Source organism: Rattus norvegicus, chromosome 6 (genome assembly GCF_021556685.1).
Source record: "Rattus norvegicus strain SHRSP/BbbUtx chromosome 6, alternate assembly SHRSP_T2T, whole genome shotgun sequence".
Classification (NCBI taxonomy): Eukaryota; Metazoa; Chordata; class Mammalia; order Rodentia; family Muridae; genus Rattus; species Rattus norvegicus.
Window position 1 is genome coordinate 94,569,454 of NC_141539.1, and position 20,275 is coordinate 94,589,728.

Here is a 20,275-nt window from a genome sequence, read left to right on the forward strand (position 1 = left end):
GGAGGGAGAGTTCCAGTGAAGGGAAAACTGTGAGGTAGGAGAGCACTTTGGATGCAAATAAATAAATAAATAAATAAATAAATAAGAATTGTTTGATTTGGGGGGACAACCTCTGGACACACATGAGTCAAAAATTAAATGGTATTGTGGCCCTCAGCCAAAATTACTATGTAGCAGACCAGGGAGGAAACTGTGTAGATGTGTTAAAGGAGATCACACAAAGTCACTTCTGGCCTTGATAGAGGCCACAAGGCCACTGTAGTCACAGACCAGATGTGCAGGAAATCCTTTCAGGCAAATCAAAGGATGCTTGGACAGACTGGGGACAGTTGGCAGGAAAGAAAGGCCACCTCCAGGAAGAATGGCCAGGACATTTTTGGATTAGGACTGTTTTCAGGCTTGAGGTAGCTTCTCACCAAATCCTTGTCCTTGCTCTAGGGACATGTAGGCACAAACACCAGGAAAACAAACCTGTCAGGAAACCTAGAAAAATACAAATAAGAAGTGGGTGTCAAAGGTTCCCGGCACCCATCATTTGTTCAGAAAAAAATGAACTGTGCTCATTCAATGACTTTTTCACATGAAGCTAACACACCAGGAAACTTCAGTCTCCAAAGATATTTACCAAAATAAATAACGCACAGGGAGTGCTTGTAAGTGAATTATGACCACCCATGACTATCTGAGCACACTATCACCTTGTACACAGTCTAGAAACTGTACAAACCACACAGTGTCGCCACATAGCTACCCACTTACCTATTTCCTGCCCTTATCATTTCATTTTTCTGCAACATGGGAGCTGCAGATTCTAAGAATCTTTTTAGCTGAAGCACAGTGAGAGGATGCAGGACACAGGTTTTCAGTATTGGGGAAAAGACAAAAGGAAGAAAAACAGAATATATTCTGCAGCAGGATAAAACTGGAAGTGTGTGTGTGTGTGTGTGTGTGTGTGTGTGTGTGTGTGTGTGTGTGTCTGAGAGAGAGAGAGACAGAGACAGAGACAGAGACAGAGAGACAGACAGAGAGAGTGCCCACACATGTGTATGAGTACCTATAGAGGCCAGAAGAGGGTATTGAATCTCCCGGAGATATCATTACAGGTGATTGTGAGCTGTTCAACGTGACTGGGTACTGTGAACAGAACACTAGTCCTCTGAGAGAAGAGCAACTGTTTTTAACTACTGAGCCATTTCTCCAAAACCCACACACACACACACACACACACACACACACACACACACACACACACATAAATGAAACATTCTATGAAGGGTAAAGAGAACATCTTAAATATTTTAAATATATATGATATATTATATATGTGATAATCTATATATCGAGGATATATGGATATATCTTCAGTAAAGCAAGATATGTGCCTAGTCTGTGCAAGGCTCTATCCTCAGCAACCCCCCCCTCCGAGACTACAGTAAGTAAGATAAACAATAGAGAAACAGTAAAAGACTCCAACACACAAATAATAAAAGGTCCAGGAAATTTAAAAAATTAATAAAGAAGTAGGAAATAAATAATGAAATAATTAAAATGCACTTTATCTATAAAAAGCTCATCAAAGCTCAAAATTTTCAGAATCTGAAACTATGAAGATGAAGAGAAGATTCTCCAAGCGTCTGGAGAACAAAACAAATAAAAACCCAAGACTTTACAAGAAACGAAATACAGGATGACATCATTTTTTCCCTTTCTTCTTGTTCTTTCATTTTTTTTCTATTTTTCCCCGGCTTCTATGCAGCCCTGGTTATCTTGGAATTCTTTCTGTAGACCAGGCTGGCCTCAAACACAGGGGCCTCCTGAGTTCTGGGACTAAAGGCATGCTCTGACACAACTGGAGGCACCAGATTCCTCAACATCGCAGAGGACAGAAAGCACAGAAACAATATCAAAACTTCTAAGGAAAAATTTCAACCAAGCACACAACGACCTTCATGCAAAGTGAATATGAGTCAACGTGAGAATGAAGACACAGGCAGACCTCGGCCTCCTCTTTCTTACCCTGTACCAGGCAGGTGGTGAAGGGAGGCGGGGACTAACCACCTTCCTTCCAGGCAAGCAAGGCAACCTGTCCAGATTGCATAACGTGATTTATGAGCCAGTAAGGCTGGAGGCTGTCGTCATGCCCTCTGCCTTCTGCCATCCGAATTATGAAAATCTGTAATGGACGTAAGTGTTTCGGGAAATTTGGGATGACTAGGTAGAGTTTCCAGACTGAGACAGATCTTCCTCAGCTGTAGTCTGTGGTGACAAGGCTAAGAAGTTTGGTTGGCTCCATAATGTGGGTTTCTGTGTTGATAGCGAAGTGTGGTCTTGCTCTGGGGCAGAAGGTGGAGGACTGGGGTAGTGGTAATGGGAAGAAGCCAGTTCCCTCCCATTCTTTCCTGCCCCAGATATCTCCCACTGGAGTCCTGCTCAAATACACGTTCTTCCCTCAAAGGAATCACAAACGCACTAGAACCTAACTTCTGAAAGACGTTGGGGTCAGAGTCTCTTCCACCAGGTGATGAGGTGACCGAACTCCAGACAAGCCATGTATCCATTTCTTCTAGGTAGGGAATGCTCAGAATTTGACAATCCAGCCTGGGTCCCTGGAACTATTCTCCTGAAGACTACAAATGTCCAGTCCTACACATGAAGCCCTCAGGAGCCGGGTTATGCACATGAGAAAAGTCAAGCATGGGTGTCCCCTTTATCCTCCAACTCAAACCAAGGTGGAGGGAACTTGGGAAGGCACACCCTTCCACTGGTAGTCATGTGGTCCTGTTTGGATGAGTGAGTTTCCTTATTGAAAGCTACAGCTGTCCCACCGGAGCCTCCTGGGTTGCTGCCAGGTCCAGAACGTCTTCCAGGGAGAGGGAACTGAAATCCATCTGCTTGGGGAGAGTGTCGAAGGCAGCCACACTTTGGAGCTGCCTGCCAGGGTGACTGCTCTATGTTCTGTTATTGTAATTTGGAGACAGGGTTTCTCTGTGTAGCCCTGGCTGGCCTGGAACTTACAGAAATCTGCCTGCTTTGGGAAGTTTGTTTTATTCCAGAAACACAAAGGACTCATCATTGCTTCATTCATTTTGAGGTGGCAGCAGGGATCGTTAGAAATATCTAGTCTAGATTTCTAAGAGATTGTACTACCTTTTTTACCAATTAGAGACAGATGTACTTGGAAAAACAAAGGTAAACCCAGAAAGAGGAAGACAGGAAACTCAGGAAGTAAGGAATTCATCTGCAGAGAAATGCAGGAGGAACCATAAAAGAGCAGCAAAAGGGGGCTCCAGGAGGACAGCTGGACAGCAGGCCCTGACACAGGGGACTAATGACAGGATGCCACAAGGAAAAAATTAATTAATTAAAAAATAGTAGTGGAGTCAGAAGTGAGTGCCTTGAAGAAAAATATGAGAAGCCATTTTAAAAATGGAAGCAATTATCTATAGGGTTAAAGGATGTTAGGCAAGTTAAAATGCAAAGCAGATATTAATTTGAAGAAAAATATGATAAGAAAGTCAGGTGCAGTGGTGGTACATGCCTTTAATTCCAGTATTTGGGAGGCAGAGGCAGGAGGATCTTTGTGAGTAAAAGGCCAGTTTGGTCTACAGAGTGAGTTCCAGGACAGCCAGAGTTCTATAGTGTGGATAGTTAATACAATGTAAGTATTTGGACAATTAGGGTAGGGGATAATGAAATCTTCATCTATTAAAAGTGGGAGCCTACAGGGGCTGGAGAGGTGTCTCAGAGGTTAAGGGCAGCCAGGTTCAGTTGTCAGCATTCATATGATAGGATGTAACCATCCATAACTTCACCCCTAGGAGATGGATACCCTCTTCTGCCTTCTGAGGATACCGGCATGCACAGGGCACACATGAAAGCAAGATAAACATATACAATAGATTCAGTTTAAGACTAGGAAGCCCACAATATCAGGAAATATCAGTATACCACTTTTGTCCTTACATTATCTGCTAATAATTTTAGTAGGGGGCTTTCACTAAGGTCCATGAGAAACACCTGTTTATCGCTTTCTTGACTTGAAATGCCTTTATCTTATTTTTGCATCAGGAGAGAGTTGACTCAGAAAATGACTTGGGAAATGTTTCTTTTGTGTTTTCACGGAGTTGAATAGGGCTGTTATTTCCTCCTTGTGCATTCGATAGACTTCACAAATAAAATATTTGAATATTAGAGTGTAACTTAGCATGGTTATAGGGAAAATGTGTAACAGTTCACATCTTGGTGGCAAAGTAAATCTGTTTGGTTTGGAAAAATGTACACCCTAGAAGCTTAGCTCAAGAACTTCTAAATTGAAATAGAGAAAAAAGAAAACTTATTTGTAGGGAAAATTTACAGTAGAATTATTTACCAGGCCAAATGCTGACAACTTCTTGGATATTCAGTGACGGAGGGATGTCTAGAAATAATGTAACTTATTGTAATGACATATTAATAGTAGGTCTAAGGGTTATATTCCTGTGTATAGAAAAGACATATGAGAGTGTACTAGTGAAGTGCAGAACTCATTCCACAACACAGGGCGTGCTCTGCTTTCTCGACAGGGTGGCTGGCGGATCGGCTGCTGCGGCCATGGTCTAAGGCCCTCCGGACACCTGGACAGTATCCATGGCACCACAACAAGGTGAGTGCCAAGCAAATCACCCAGCCCGGAACAGAACATCAGAGGAGCAACTTTCTCATACGTGTATAAACTGTGTCTGCTGGCTTAGTGCTAGTCAATTTATAAAGAAAATTAGTTTATAATCTTCATGAGGAGAAACTAACTGGGGAGGGGTGGGGCAGGCATGACTGCCCTTGTCAGGCTGAGGCACTTGGGCTGTGTCCACGCCCACTTCTGGAGAGAGCCATGTCAGTAGATAACATGCCTTCAATCGTAAATAGCAAGTTACTCTATACGGGGTATCTTTGCCCCCACTCCCTTCTCTGTTATCATGGTTAATTGTGTCAACTTGACTGCATTGAGGGGACCCCAAGAAACTAGTGAAGCATACCCTTGGCTCTGCCTGTGAGGGCTTTTCCAGTGACAACGAGATCACAAAGCCTGACCTAATGAATGGATGGTTTCATCGATTGATGGGTTCAAGCTTTGAGTGAACTACTGGGTGAGAGTGGAGCTGTAGAAAATGGGCCTAGCGGAGGGAAGTGAGTCACTGGGGACATGCCTCTAAAGGGTAAATGCTGACCCCCCCCCTTTTCCGTTACTCCTCTGTTTCCTGGTTGTCATGAGACAAGCGGCTTCAGCCTATCACAGGAACATCACAATCTTCTTCCTTGCCTCAGGCCCACAGCCATAGAGCCAGTTGACCATGAACCAAAGCCTGCGAAATCATGAACCCAAGTAAACCTTTCTTCATAAACAACTCTTTCTCTCAGAGATTTGTCACAGTGTCAAAAAGTCTTCACACACACACACAGACACAGACACAGACACAGACACAGACACAGACACACACACACACACACACACACACACCCATCTATCTGTCTCCATTTATCTGCAGAGTTTTATCTACCATGCCTGGTTTATAACTCCTTCCTGAAGGCAGGCCATAAAACCTGAACATAAAACCTTTCTCTGTCCTAGAGAAGAAAGTGTCTCCTCTGTGCTTGACCCTGCTCATCCCCAGTGACCCTGTCCCCTATTCTGGAGGAAATGAGTGCGTCACAGATAAGCCAAGAAGAATCTCGACAGACAAGTCTTGCTGAGTTCCCCATGCAGTCAGTTAGCAACCACGGCTTCTCACCGGAGTCCACGTAAGAACCCAAAAGGACTGCAGCCTCTGGAGAGTTGGCAGAGAGACAGACTTGTGGGTCTTCCTACAGAGGGTGCGGACTCCACACACCCTTTCTCATACTTTACTGTGACTGTCCTTTCATCTGTATCCTTTGTAATAAAGCAGCAGATGTGACAAAATGCGTCCCGGAGTCCTGCCTGCCACTGGAGTAAATGTATTGAACTCAAGGATGATGTAGGCTGTGGGTATCCTGATTCACAGGCAATCGGTCGACGCCCAGGTAAAATGACCTGGGCTGTGATTGGCATCTACGGGGAGCAGACAGTCTTGGGTAGTTCAAGTCTTGAACATGTGGGATTGGCTGTTGCATTTGTCTAGACAGCGTAAGGACTGGATTAGATTAGGGGACACCCAGCTAGCCGCTTTCCACTGCACAGTTAGTCACTTGCTTGTTACATGGGGAGATTATATCCCATTAGAGGCTTCTGTGTTGGATATGGTATAAAACAGAGGAAAATGAGCCTACCAGGAGTAGCCCAACTCACCACAGGGTCTCCATTGTACCAGACAGCAGGAGCGACTACACTATAGGGTTTGTTTTGTTTTTTTTTTGTTTTTGTTTTTTTTGTTTTTTTTTTTTTTAGCATTACTTGCAAGCTGCCAAAAGAGCAGATAGCAGCACAGGAAACGTTCTCTTGTTTCAGGGCACAATTCTCTGTGCCGATGCCTGTAGGGTGGTGCCTACCTTCTGGAGCATGAAAAGCATGCTTCGTGGACATTAACAAGCCACAAGCCACTGTAATCCCATTTACAGGAGGTCATGGTAGATCTTTTTTTTTTTTTTTTTTTTTTTGTTCTTTTTTTCGGAGCTGGGGACCGAACCCAGGGTCATGGTAGATCTTAAGTAACCAACAGCACAGGGCAAAGCAAGCTCTCGGGCAGAGCTGAGAAGAACCTCATTCTCCAGCTGCTGGAGGGAGGACATAAGCACGGCTGTGCCCACCAGTGCCCAGCTCTGAGCTGTCAGGAATTCTCCATGCTTCCCCAGACAAAGGCAGAGCCCTCTCCCCTCCAGGACCGGAGGAAGAGAATCCCACCGCACAAGGGATAGTTGCATCGTCCTAGTTGGCCAATCAGAGATCCAAGAGATTTTAGCTTCCTCTTTAAGAGTTCCTTTCTTCTGGGAAGACTGCACGGGTTTACATAAGCTGTGGTTATGCCCGGCCCTCACTTTTTCTTTCCCAGGTCTTCCTGTCCTGTGCCACACACACCTCACTCCTGCTGTGCTGGTAGGCCTGTGCTCTCTGCCTGTACTTGCCTCAAGATGAGTTTTTGTCACTTGTACCAAAGAAGCCCTGATGAATGCAGCATGCCAAATATTTAGATTGTACTAGGTTTGTTTTTTGTTTTTTTTTTGTTTTTTGTTTTTTTTTTTTGGAGCTGGGGACCGAACCCAGGGCCTTGCTAGGGCCTTGCTCTTGCTAGGCAAGCGCTCTACCACTGAGCTAAATCCCCAACCCCTGTACTAGGTTTTTGATAACCTTAAATGCCCCTTTGGTGATTACTTTTGTACCTTTTTCTTATCTATTTATCTATCTATGTATCTGTGTATTTATCTATGTATCAGCTATGTTATATGTATCTATGTACCATCTATGTGTATTTATGTATATATGTATTTATTATCTTTCTCCTCTCTCTCTCTCTCTCTCTCTCTCTCTCTCTCTCTCTCTCTCTCTCTCTCTCTCTCTCTCTCTCTCTCTCCAGAGTCTTGCTGTGTAGCCCAGGCTGGACTCAGACTGCTGATCCTCCTATGAGCTGAGATCATAGGTACCTGTCACCATACTTTAGAGAGGTTTTCCTCTACCGTCCAAGCCACTGAGCTTCCCTAATCAGACACAAAGTATCTACTGTCCTTGTCCACTGCCTTCTGAGAGGCTGAGATAACTTCAGTGCAGAGACAGGAAGCACAGAAGCCAAGGTTTGTCTTCAGTGGTATTAAGCCATTGTGCTTTCTTCGTTAAAATAACTTTATGACTTATTTTTTAAGGTTTTTTAAAGATTTATTTATTGTATATAAATAATATAATATTTAGACACACCTGAAGAGTGCATCAGATCCCATTACAGATGGTTGTGAGCCACCATGTGGTTGCTGGGATTTGAACTCAGGACCTCTGGAAGAGCAGTCAGTGCTCTTAATCACTGAGCCATCTCTCCAGCCCCAGACTTTAGGGCTTATTTCACAACTTTTCTAGAAATTTCTCAGCTATCAGCAGCAGAGACATGTCGGTCACTACTTTTGTTGACTTGTTTGTTTGCTTTTGAGACAGGTATTATGGTCCAGTGTGGCTTCAATCTGTCAGTTCTTGTCTTTCACTCTCCTAACTACACACATGTTACCATGCATGGTTCCTTTCATAGCCTTTAAAGCACAGACCCCGAGGCTACTTTCCCCTTACAAACCCTTATGAGCTTTGTCATCTGTTTCCTGGTAAGGGGTGGGCCACTCACCCCCTCTGATATCTGTCCAGCTCGTGAAGCACCGTGTGGTGGCAGTACTCGAACACCAGGTGAAGCCGCCGCTTCCTGCGGAAGACTTCCAGGAGGCTGACGAGGTTGGGATGCTTGAGTTGCTGAAAGCAGAAGATGCAGGGTGGTGAGTCTGAGTCGTGAGGGTCTGAGTTCCATAAAAATAAAGCTGTCCCCGTCATTCTTCGTGCGGAAGGAGTCTGAAATCAGGGTCATCCGAGCTGTCCTCACAGGCTATTTGTCAGTGACTTAGAGGTGAACGAGATCAGGGCTCAGGTGCTTTGTGAAGCAGAGATCTGGGAAGACAGGCGAGGCTGAGGGAGTGCTGCGGGGTGAGTTGTACAAACTCAGTTTCCAAGGCTCTAGTTAAATATCCTCTCCTGCAGAGTTCTCCCTACTGACTCTGTGCCTCTGTGTCAGAATCCCAGATGGCTCACTGACAATACTAAGTAATTAGTAATTGCTAACATGTAATTAGTAACTATTTTCACTTAGCCATTTAATGTTCTCTGGTTTCATCGGTACCTATAGATAGAATAGGTAAATCCAGGAGAATCTCTCTCTTTCTCTCTTGAATGGGGTCTCTCTATTAAGTAGCTCTGGCTTTCCTGGAACTCACTATGCTGACTAGGCTGGACTCCAGCTCACAGAGAACCCTCTGCCTCTACCTCCTGAAAGTTAGGATTAAAGGTGTGAGCCAGCATGATTCGCACACTAATCTTTTTCTAAAGAAAAATGACATTTACAACACACACACACACACACGCATACACACACACGCATATATACACATACACACACATACACACATGCACACATACGCACACACACACATACACACACATACACACACACGCATACACACACATACACACACACGCATACACACACATGCATACACACATACACACGCATACACACATACACACATACACACACACACGAATACACACACACGCATACACACACACACCCCTCCCAGTCCAATCTCTCTTTGTAGTGCCCATTCTTGCTTTATGAGCAGTAACTACCGTTAGTGTCCACTTCATTATTGTTCAATGATTTCTTTTTTTTAAATCAATATTTTACACATTTTAATCTTCAAATTGTACAAATAACTATAATAGTAGTAAAAATAGGGCATAAGTATTATCCTAGATATGATTTAAATGTTAAAGGTATTATTAACAAACCATATCATTGTCTCCATTTTATGAGTGGAGAAATCGAGATCTTGAGTACAGTAAGCTCAGGGCTAAAGAACATGGCTTCATAGGGTGACTGTATGTGTGATGCCTCCTATATGGGATCAGTACTTATATTCTGTAGCTTAAAATCGTTTAAATCTCACTGAAAAGATGAACATGGCCACCCTGTCATGCCACCAGACAGACACTTTACTTGATTATGGCAGATTTTAGCCCTGTCTCCATAAAATATGTCATTATGGTACCACAGCTGTAACACTTTTCTTACTGAATGAAGTTTGTTCAATGATTTCTAACATGGCACTTGGCACCTTTTTTTTTTTTTTCAAATAATCTCTGGTAGTTGCTACTTTTTGTGTCCTTATGGAAAAACAGAGGACAAAAGCAATGTGTGGGAAAAGGCTTTTACTTTGGCTTACACTTTGAAGGGATATAGTCCACAGTGGCAGGAGTATGGGGTAGCTGATAACATTATCTGGCAGTCAGAAAGCTGAGAATGTCACAAAATGTGCCTGGGCTATAAACCCTCAAGTCCTGCTCCACTCACTTGTGATCTGCTCTCTCTTGAAGGCTCCAGATCCTAAAGGCTCTACAACCTTCGCAAACAATGCCATCAGCTGGTGACCAAACGTTCAAACACAAGATATCTTGGAATATTTCACACTCAAACCACAGCAGTCGATAATAGTTTTCCTCAAGGATTTAATAGTTAGGATTTGTCTTTATCATGTTAGCTTTTCTCTCTCTCATTAAAAGTATCATGAAAAGTTAAGTAGACTGGTTCACATCTTTGATCCCAGCACTTGGAAGATGGAGGCAGAGAGAGTTCAACTCCAACCTGGTTTATAGAGTGAGTTCTAGGGTAGCCAGGGCTATACAGAGAAACCCTGTCTTGAAACATGCACACACACACACACACACACACACACACACACACACACACACACACTGCATGGCACGTGCACAAGCACAAGCACATGCATACATATATTTGAGAATATCTATCTATCTATCTATCTATCTATCTATCTATCTATCTATCTATCTCTCTATGTCTATCTCTAGAGAGATATGATACTAACTCATATTTAAGCAATGATAACAGTAATAAATAAATCATTGTGACCCGTTTTCAGCATGAGGTGTGTTTAGAGCTCATTGGAGAATCGCAGAGAAGCAGGAGCCACTGGGCTTTTTCTTCACTAGCCGGCAGTGGGCTGGTCTAGGCACTCCCAGTTCATCTAAGGGATGAAGAGTTACAGGCAGTATACCAGTGACTGAACTCACATCCTGAAAAAGGCGGGAATAGCACTTGAGGGGTGCAGTAAAGAAACTACCAAAATGGCTGCTGCATTAGCGGGAAGGAAGGTTTTTTATTGTACATAAACAAAGGGGATATTCAGAGACATCTGGAAGACTCCAAAGCAGACAGAGAAACAGCCTGGACATGGCCAGGACTAGAGAAGTGGGGATGGCAGAGAGTAACACGAGAGAGTGGTGGAGACAGAGAGGTAGCAAGGGAGTCATACAATGGAAAATGGCGGTTATAAGGAGGGAAAGTGACTTTGGGAGGGATGCCCAGAGCTGGTGTATTCAGGATGCTAGTGTGGTTTTGAAGTGCACTAAGGGGGCTCTTGTGACTAGGGACTGTGGGAGCCTGGAGGCCAGCATGGGCTTTGATATGCAACCATGGGTATATGTCAATAGAGAGCAGTATGTCCCTTCTCTGGGGGCAAGGGAAATGACTTCTCCTGGGAGTCAGGAAGGGAACCACCAGAAATCCTATGTAGTCCAGAGATATTTACATTATGATTCATAATGGTAGCAAAAACATAAAAAAAAATTAAAACCACTGTTTTGCTCCAATTTCAAAGGTCACCCATTTTTGCATTTTGAAGTTGCTAACGCCCAACTTCATGAAGTTGTAAACAGCTCTCCAGATCCCTGCATTCCTATTATAAAGAGAAGATCATTGTTTTCTTCCCACACCCAATCCATCTCTAGGACTCTTTCCATGTGCAAAATTGAAACATTGTATCTGTCAAAAACCACTCACCCCAACACAGAAGAACAATAATTTCTCATGTCTCCCTATACCACAAAACCTCCATCACCCATCCCCCTTCCTCTGATAAATAGCAATAGCAGACTGCTGGGCTGAATCTAGAAAGGAATTGACTCAGGCCATTTAAGGAATTCCTGCAGGGAATACACTTTCTTCTAGGTCATGGGAAGGAAGTTCAGGAAACTGTGATACAATAGCCCTTGGGTTTTTTTTAGAGCAGTATGGCCCCAGAGAATGGCTCAGAAGAGGTGAAGATGGACACGAAGGGAGGGTGTGGGGGCTTCTGACATCTAAGAGGTGATAGGGGTGTGGACCAGCACAGAGACTAGAGGGATAGCAGAAAAGCTCTGTTGAGAGATATTTTGTTACCACAGGTCAGCATGTGGCAATGAACTGGAGCTGAGAGACAAGGGCAGGGAAGATATCAAGAATGAACAAAGATGGGTTCAATCGAGGGCTTGCTGATGTCAGCAGAGAGAGAAAGCAGGTCCAGAAGGAAGAAACTGCTGTTCTTGAGCCTTTGACGTCACAGGATCCAAAGAGTCCAAAGTATACACATCAGGTTGGCTGGGGCTACAGCTGAGGATAAAGTCAGGGAGCCCCCTTATGCCATGGGGGAGCTGTAGGAAGAGGTGGCCTTAAGACAGCAAGAAATCCAAAGAACCTGACACCCAGAGAGATGAGGGAGAGGCAGAGAAGAGAGAAAAACAGGTCCCCAGTGGCAAGAAAGAAGAGAGCAATGCCACAGGTGGTCAGCGGTGACAGGGGCTGCAGGAAGGTCGAGTGGGGAGAGAACTGAGAGGCACCCAGAGGACTTCTCATTTGGGGCATTTTGTGACCCATTGTGATATCCCTGCAAGGGGTGGTGAGCCAGACTGTGGTGGGTTTGGCATCTCAAGCCACCTTTTTCTGTGCATTAACTGGCCTGGGGTGGTGGGGTGGGGTCAGGAGGACGCTCAGTCCTGAAGCTGGTTCACAATCTACACCCTGTAGCTTTGAATCTCAGCAGCGGTAACTGTGGATGTTTGTCTATGAAGGCTCCCGGGTGTCCTTCCCGTGGCTCACAAGCCGCAGGAGGCTCAGGATAGCCACGACTGCAGCCCAACACAAAATTGGAAACATACTTAAATCATCACGGGCTTTGTTTGTTTGTTGCTTGTAACTCTGTTGTGTAGGTCTGAGTGTGAACTTTGTAGATGCCAGTACTGTATGTCACGCTGTCAGAAGATTGGACATGCCTGGGCCTTATTTCCACATCAGTACAGAAGGGAGTTCTCGAGGAACATGCAAATGAATTAGATGACAAGAACCAAATGTCACGTACAAGAAGCGTGAATCCACGGAACAGATTACTACAAAGGTGTTGTGGCTTGTTTAGCTGTAATTACTCCTGGTTTCTGTGTGTGTGTGTGTGTGTGTGTGTGTGTGTGTGTGTGTGTGCGTGTGTGTGAAGTCACAGCCTCAAGCTTGGCTTTATTTCTTGGCTGGCCCAGTCTGGAAGATCTTGATTGTCCTTTGTAGGTCATTACCACTGTCTGAATCGAGGCTCCACTGAAAACAGGGCTGGTCAAGTTTGAGATTTCTCTCCCTTTATTTTCTCTCTGATGTTTTCTATTATTGCTGCTAAGTGAGGCACTTTCTCTGGCCAAACAAAACAAAACAAAGACAAACAAACAAACCTCTTAAAATATTTTTTTTATTTTATGTCTGTGTATGCATACATACTGAGGCCAGAAAGCACTGGCTCCCCCAGTACCGGAGTTGCAGACAGCTGCGAACCAAACTAGTCAGTTCTCTGCAAGAACAGCAAATGTTCCTAACCGCGGAGCCATCTCTGCACGCCCCAGGATTCCTGTTTGTGTTTCAGTATCCCCTCGGTTGAATTTGATCTGATCTTCGTTGGTTTTCCTATGAAAAGCAGAGTGTCACATGTCCTTCCTGGATAGCTCCTGTGTCTGCCATCAGCCTGTTCCTTCCTTCCTTGGCCACCCACCTCTTACTATGAGCTCAGGCCCTGTGTCCCCGAAGGTCTCCTGTTTAGCTTCCCTTCTCCACAGCATTTTAAAGACTTTGATATTCATTGCCAACAGTGACCAGGAAATATCACTTTAAAGTCCTGGTCACAGGCTGTTCTGGAAAATCTGATGGTCTGGCACCTCCCGGCCCATCATCATCCCTGTGGCTTTGACATGCTTGCTCTGAGAATAGCCATCCACTTGAGGGAAGGACCTTTGGTTTGATGCTCTCCCCATCTCTCCCTCTCTATGACACTGAGGCCCAGTGAGACAGCCCATCTCATCACTCTCCCTTTACTGATTCCAAAGAGTCAAGGAAGTGAGCTGTTCCAGGTACACGTTTCTGTCTAAAGTGGGGAAATCCACAGCCAATAGAGATGGCAGGACATCTCAAGACCAATACCAAAGTGTGTTACTCATCTCGATGAGTCATCAAAACCTGCCTGGCCCTGAAGATAGTGGCCTCCTAGAGGGTCCTTTAGGGGCCACATGGTTTTAGACTGACCAGTATACAGATCACTGTCTGTGGTCTCTCTTGTCCCTCTGGGCTGTATTCTTTGTGGGTGAGTAAGGGGATTTGACCCTGTGTCTGTACTTGAGGGAAACACACTGAACCTTTCTCTCAATTGCTAATATATATTGGTTTTCCTTTTAAAGACATTCTTCTCCCACAACTGTGGTAAATAACAAAAGAGCAGAAATTAAAGTTTAGAAAGTGGGAGTTGTCCCAGTAGAGTGGTTTTCACAATCCTTTAAAATTGGTCTCATAGACATTTTGGAAGAGGTCCTTCCTCAGTTCCTATCCAGAAAGAATGGAAGCAATGGGCTCTTCTCTCTGCTCATAGCTTTAAAATGATTAATCCTGGGTCCTTCTTAAGGATTCTCAAACGGGTTCCAGGTCCTGGGGCTTCTATGGGTTTCTCTCTTTCCTCGTTCCCCTGTCCCCAGGGCTACTTCCCAAAGTAAACTACTAACATGTGGCTCCATATCTCAGATCTTAGCTTCTGCGGTGGAGGGAGGCACTGAACACAGGCGTGGAGTGAGAAGTGGGCCCAACTCCATCCACAGAATGGAACTGTGGTCTGGCGCCAGTCATGTGGCGCTCATGAAGGCCGCTTGGGCCCAGTGGAAGGCAGGCCCCATGCAGAGTAAGACAAACATGACTACTCTCACCTGCGTTGGTTTTGGGTGTTTTGCAGGTGGCTGTGTAACAACAGTGTCACAAAATAGAGACGTGGTAATTATAGGGAGTATTGCGGGACCTGGCTTTTATTAGCTCTTTTAAATCATTTAAAAGGAGAAGAGAAAATGACAGGTCAGGCTTGGTCACCTGACAGCTTTGTGCTTGGGAGGTAGAGGGCTGGCCAACTGTATGCTAAAGGACTGTTGTCTCCTATAGAGGCAAGACAGACTGCTGAAAATACTTCACTTTCAAAGTACTGTGTCCCAAAGAAGACAGTACATGATCAGGGGTAAGGTCAAAAAAGAGAAGGCTCTGTGACAAGGGATGTTTGGGATGATGAACCTGGAAACCCTAGATCCTAGAGTTTCCCAAACCCTCTGGACTAGGAGAGGTTTGCACACTGGCAAGGTGAATGGAAGCTGCTTCCACAGTTTGAAGATCCCTCTCACAGTTCAAGTGCCTATTTAAATGCAGTCCCCACTCCTCCAGGCCAAAGACCCCTTATTACAATAAAGCAGCCTGAAGAGGAGGAAGTAGCCATTTTCAGAGAACAACAAGACCTGGCTCATCTGGGCTAGCAGGAATCTTGAGAGTCTTGGACCACCGTGAAATATAGAAACGGCACGAGGCAAGTTTATTGAGGGAAGAGTCCTGTCCTGTGGCTTGGGCTTAGCTCCTGACAAGGTCACTTTCTGGCCCAGCTGTCTAGAGGTTGGGCTTTCAGCAGAGAAGGTAGGCACATGGGAACTGCCTTAGTAGAGCATTGAGTGGAGGAAAGGGATTGGAAGCCTCGGAGGTAGGCATTCTAAATTGGAATGTTAGGTGGACCTGCAGAGCCCTGTCCCCACACATGATCATGTTTCCTTTGAAGGCCCAGAAAATACTCTGTCCACCAAAGCCCTGTAAACAGTAAGGTGGTTGGCCTGGAGGACACATCCATGGCTGCTTTGGGTAGGCAGAGTGGAAAGCAGCGTCTTTATTGCAGTTGCTCCCGTGGGCGTGGGAATTAGTCTCTCTGCTTCCAATGGGAACAAGATTCTAGAAAGGCCAACAGTAGGTGGCCAGAGTGGCATATAATGACTGCAGTGAGAAGCAAGGCCAGAACACCTCACTTCACAGAGCTCTGAGCCAACCCACACAATGCCACGGCATGGATTCCTGAAGGGAGTGGAGGGGGTGGAGGGCACGACGACAGGCTACTGCTGATGTATTAACTGGTGTGTAGTAGCAGAAAGAATTGAAAGATAACCGAGCTGTTGTTGACACTTAAAATGGAAAGTTACAGTTCTTCATGCAGCTTACAAACCAAACTACATTTGAGGAAGGACCCTGTGACGCCACCAGATTCCTAAAGGGATCTGTGACTGCTTCTGTATAAACCCATGAAGCCATCTTAGGTCTTAGGTCTTAGGTCTGAGCATTACCACGTCTGAGACCATTCCCTTCACTCCCACGTGCGAATTTGGGGTAGATACTTGGCAGGTGGCAAACATTCATTTCATAATCTTATACAGTAAGAGAGAGACAAACAGATACCCTCAGAACTGCCTGCCTTCCTCTCAGCCCAACCCTGGACAAAACTGTCAAAAGGAAAATGCCATTCTTGGGAAACTGCAGTTGGGGCAGCCAGGATTAAGGGTTGCTCATTGGCTTGCTGGAGGCCCCACAGAAGGGCCAGCCTGACTCTCTGACCAGCCATTTGGCCTGAGATCTCCTCTGGAGCCTTCTGAAAACCCAGCAGGTCAGTGACATGCGCAGTGAATGTTCAATCTGTTTTGTTGTGAAAAATTCCGTGAACGAATTATTCGTATGACCACAGTCACAAAGGGAACTACTGCAGAGCGGTGCGGCAAGGCCAACATGACCCGGCAGTTATGGGGTTCGCGTCTCATCGTGGGGTGGGCGGTAACGCTGGTTGGTTTAGAAATTCCTACTTCCATTGTTCCAGCAAGAATGGAAAGCAGGTTCAACGATTTTCAGAGACAGTTTTACTCACCGGTATTTTTACTGGAGGGCCTTTAAGGTTAATAAACAGTAAGGAGGGATAATGATTAACGAGAGAATATGTCTGTTGGAAGCAAAATTGCAGCATAAAACATTAATCCTGCCAAACGTACAGCTGAATTAAAACATTTTTTTAAAAGTCTAAGTGAAAGGCACGCCTCTGACCCAGTTTTTTTTTTTTTAAATCCATTCTACAGGAAAATTACTCCCTTCAGGTGTGGTTTGGATATTTTATAACTACATGTAACACAGATGGTTTAGCTAGAATTCCTGTAGGCTGGAAATAAAAAAATAATGTAAATGAGAAAGTCGTAAGATAACTTTTTAAGTCAAGACAAATTATACAAACCCTCATTTTGAAAACCTAACATTATGCTACGCAGCGTAGTGAGTGTAGTTATAATTATAGATAATAATGATTATTATTCAAAGTAATACAATGAGAGGATTTTTTAAAAACGTTTTCATCACAAAGACTTCTGAATAATTGGGGCCCAGGGAGATGGCCCAGCCAGTGAAGAGCTTGCCTTGTAAGCAAAACGACCTGAGTCCAATCCCAAGAACCCTAGGGAGAAGATCAGGATACAGCACCTACTTAGAGTCTAGTACTGGGGAGGTGGAGGCAGGAAACCGGACAGCCTCACCTAACCAGCAAGTTCCAGGCCAGTGAGAGAATTTGCCGAAACACTAGGTGAATAGTGTCTGACAAACAATACCTAAGGTTGTCCTCCGACCTCCACAGCACGTCCACTCTCATGTAAGCACGGCTGCATGCACACGTGTACTCCACATACTCACACGCAAGCATACCGAGTAATAGCAAATATTCGAATGGATAGGTATGCGAATTATCTTGACTTGATCATGCCACAACATAAGCTATATGTATCTCGTCCAGGAACTATACAATCATTGTTTGTCACGAGTGAATCAATTCCCAGCACATAGAAACATCGATCTGTCCAAAAATTATTTGTTAAAAACAATTCATTCTGCCTCCTCCTGTCCTGAGGTATTTGATTTTTCTGGAGCCCGGTGTGTGACATAGGACGCAGTGCCTGTGACACTAACAGACTAGGGAACGAGCTCACTTTCTTTGTGGCCTGAAAGATGGAGACGTACCTACTTGTTGACCTCCGTTCCTTTTGTGCTTGAACTATTTGCCTGCCAGCTTAGGCTTGGGCTCCCACTGGCATGGAGAACACAATAAACACCTGTGAGCTAAACCCAAACATCTCCGAGTAAACAAACAATACAACCAGTTACTATTTGCAGTTTGCATATTGTCTTGTGGAAATGAAATCAAACAGGTCTCCACTTGTTGAACAGACAGAGGAGATGAGAAGGGACAGTTTGGCTTCTCTCCTGTGGTCAAGGAAGTCCCCCATTTGTCTTTCCTGATACTGACAGTTTACATGAATGCCCCGTGTCAGTCTATGCTGTAAAAAACCGAACCAAACCAAACCAAAACACCAAAAAAACCAAAAACCTCCACTGGTCCCCTCTCCATTGGGCCTTGGAGCCAATACTGCGCAGAACAAAATCCAGATAGTCCAAAGGCCCCAAACTGGCAGCCTAATAGCCAAACAGTGTCTGCAGATCCTGAGTTGTATTGGGTTTGAGTGATGTGAGAATTTTTAAAAATTACTTAACACTTTAAATTCAGAACATTTTGTTATCACTGAAAGGAACTGGGTTCCTGGAAAAATGGCTGATCCAAGGGCTGGGACAGGATGAGTCCAAGACATTTTATTTGCCTGCCACACAGCAAACAATGTCCTCAAACAATGATGGACACCTGTCAGAACCCAGGACAGACAGAAGAAAGCCAAATAGCCAAACATGTGATACCCTGAGAATCAAAATAAGTATGGCTGTGTTAACAGGTATAATGTGTTGAATTTACACATTCATGAATATATAATGATATTACTAAGTATGCATGTGGGGGTGAAAGTTCTTTTCTAACAGAAAAAACCATTAATAAATAAGAAAAATATACAGAAAAAACAACTGTTACAAAATCACCAATAGATATTAAAACCTGTTCACTACATTAGGATTTTTGTTTGTTTTGTTTTGGGGATGTTTGCTTGTTTTTGCTTTTGTGTTGAGACAGGCTCTTACTCTGTAGTCCTGACTGCTCTGGAACTCACTAGGTAGCCTAGGCTGGCCTTGAGCTCAGAGACCCTTCTGCCTCTGCCTCCTGTATGCACCACCACACCCACCTATATATCAGCTCTTATGCACTTTACACCCTTATGGTTATATAGCTCCTACTGGGACAATATGAAACATCTGGGTATCGTCTATGCTTTAGATAACAGGATTGAATTGCTGATAAATTTCACAACATGGTTTTGTAGAAGAATGACCTGGTGCCGAATACCCAGAGAGGTGACCTCGCCAGAAATGTGGGGGTGGGGTGGAGGTGTGAGAGAAAGGAGTACAGCAAGGCTCCAACACGGATGAACATGTCCAGTTAAATTCTATAGCTACCAACTGCATGATTCTCATCACCTTTAGATATTATGAATCTGGGGATCAGGAAGATGGTTCTGAGGGTAGGAGCTTAGCCTGATGCCTAATGACCTGAGATCTAGTCCCAGGACCGACATGAAAATTTGCATGTGATGGTGTGAATCTGTAGTCTTGGCCCTCCTCCGGTGAGATGGGAGATGCAGCCAGGAGAATTACCTGGAAACTAGTTGGCCACTCAGCTTGGGATACAAAGCACAGTCGCAGAAACAAGACGGACTCTACCTCAACAAGGCTTCTAGAAGGCAAGAGCTGACTCCTGAGAGTTGTCCTCTGACCTCCATAGACATCCCAAGCACCCGTATTCACACGACATACGGGCATATGAAAGACAAATGACAGATATTTTTAATTTGTCTTTCAAAATGTGTAGAGAAAACCCTCCGGAGATATCATATAAAATTCCAGTTTCTTGTTAAAAGAAAACTGGTCTTCCTGTGGAGCTGAACATCGGCTCCATTCAGACTCACGAGCGCTACAGTTTGCTCCAGTCCCTGCCTCTCCACATTGCTCCCCACTCATGCACCTTTGCACGTTTATGGGATCAACGTGATCCTTACTAGTAGCTGAGTTTGTGAGTCTGGTTCCCTACAATTCATAACAGACAATGCTGGACATGGCTGTAACAATGTAGCGACTAGTTAGCCATTACTCATGGGTTACATTAGTAATCCATTTTCATAAGCAAATCGAATAAGCTGAAGAGACCTAGAAATGGTTCCTTTTAGCAACAGTAGGATTAGGGTTTCTTTCCCTGTTTTTTTCTTTTTTTTTTTTTGTTTTGTTGTTGTTGTTGTTGTTTTCTTTTTTCTTTTCTCTTTATTTAGCTAAGACGAAACACCACAGGATTACCCACTGAGGTTCCTGCTTGCATGTGAAACATTCCTCCAAATGATATTTTAAAGATGAACGCTCCAACCGTGCCCGCCGTGGTGCTGGGGCACTCATGTGGCATTGCTAGTTGTGTTTAGTGG

General features: G+C 44.5%; 1 protein-coding gene and 1 long non-coding RNA gene across 3 annotated transcripts in view; one reads left to right on the plus strand and one right to left on the minus strand.

Moving 5' to 3' along the window:
* Cdkl1 (cyclin dependent kinase like 1) overlaps window positions 1-20,275 on the minus strand; it is a 46,383-nt gene that overhangs the window by 16,052 nt on the left and 10,056 nt on the right. For both annotated transcript variants that reach the window (XM_087553220.1, NM_001025121.1), the window contains 1 exon segment: window positions 8,271-8,392. In XM_087553220.1, the coding sequence (XP_087409346.1) occupies window positions 8,271-8,392 (122 nt within the window).
* Window positions 4,787-5,930, plus strand: LOC102548655 (uncharacterized). Its single transcript, XR_015623093.1, has 2 exons — window positions 4,787-5,123; window positions 5,606-5,930. It is a non-coding gene; the product is annotated as an uncharacterized LOC102548655 (long non-coding RNA).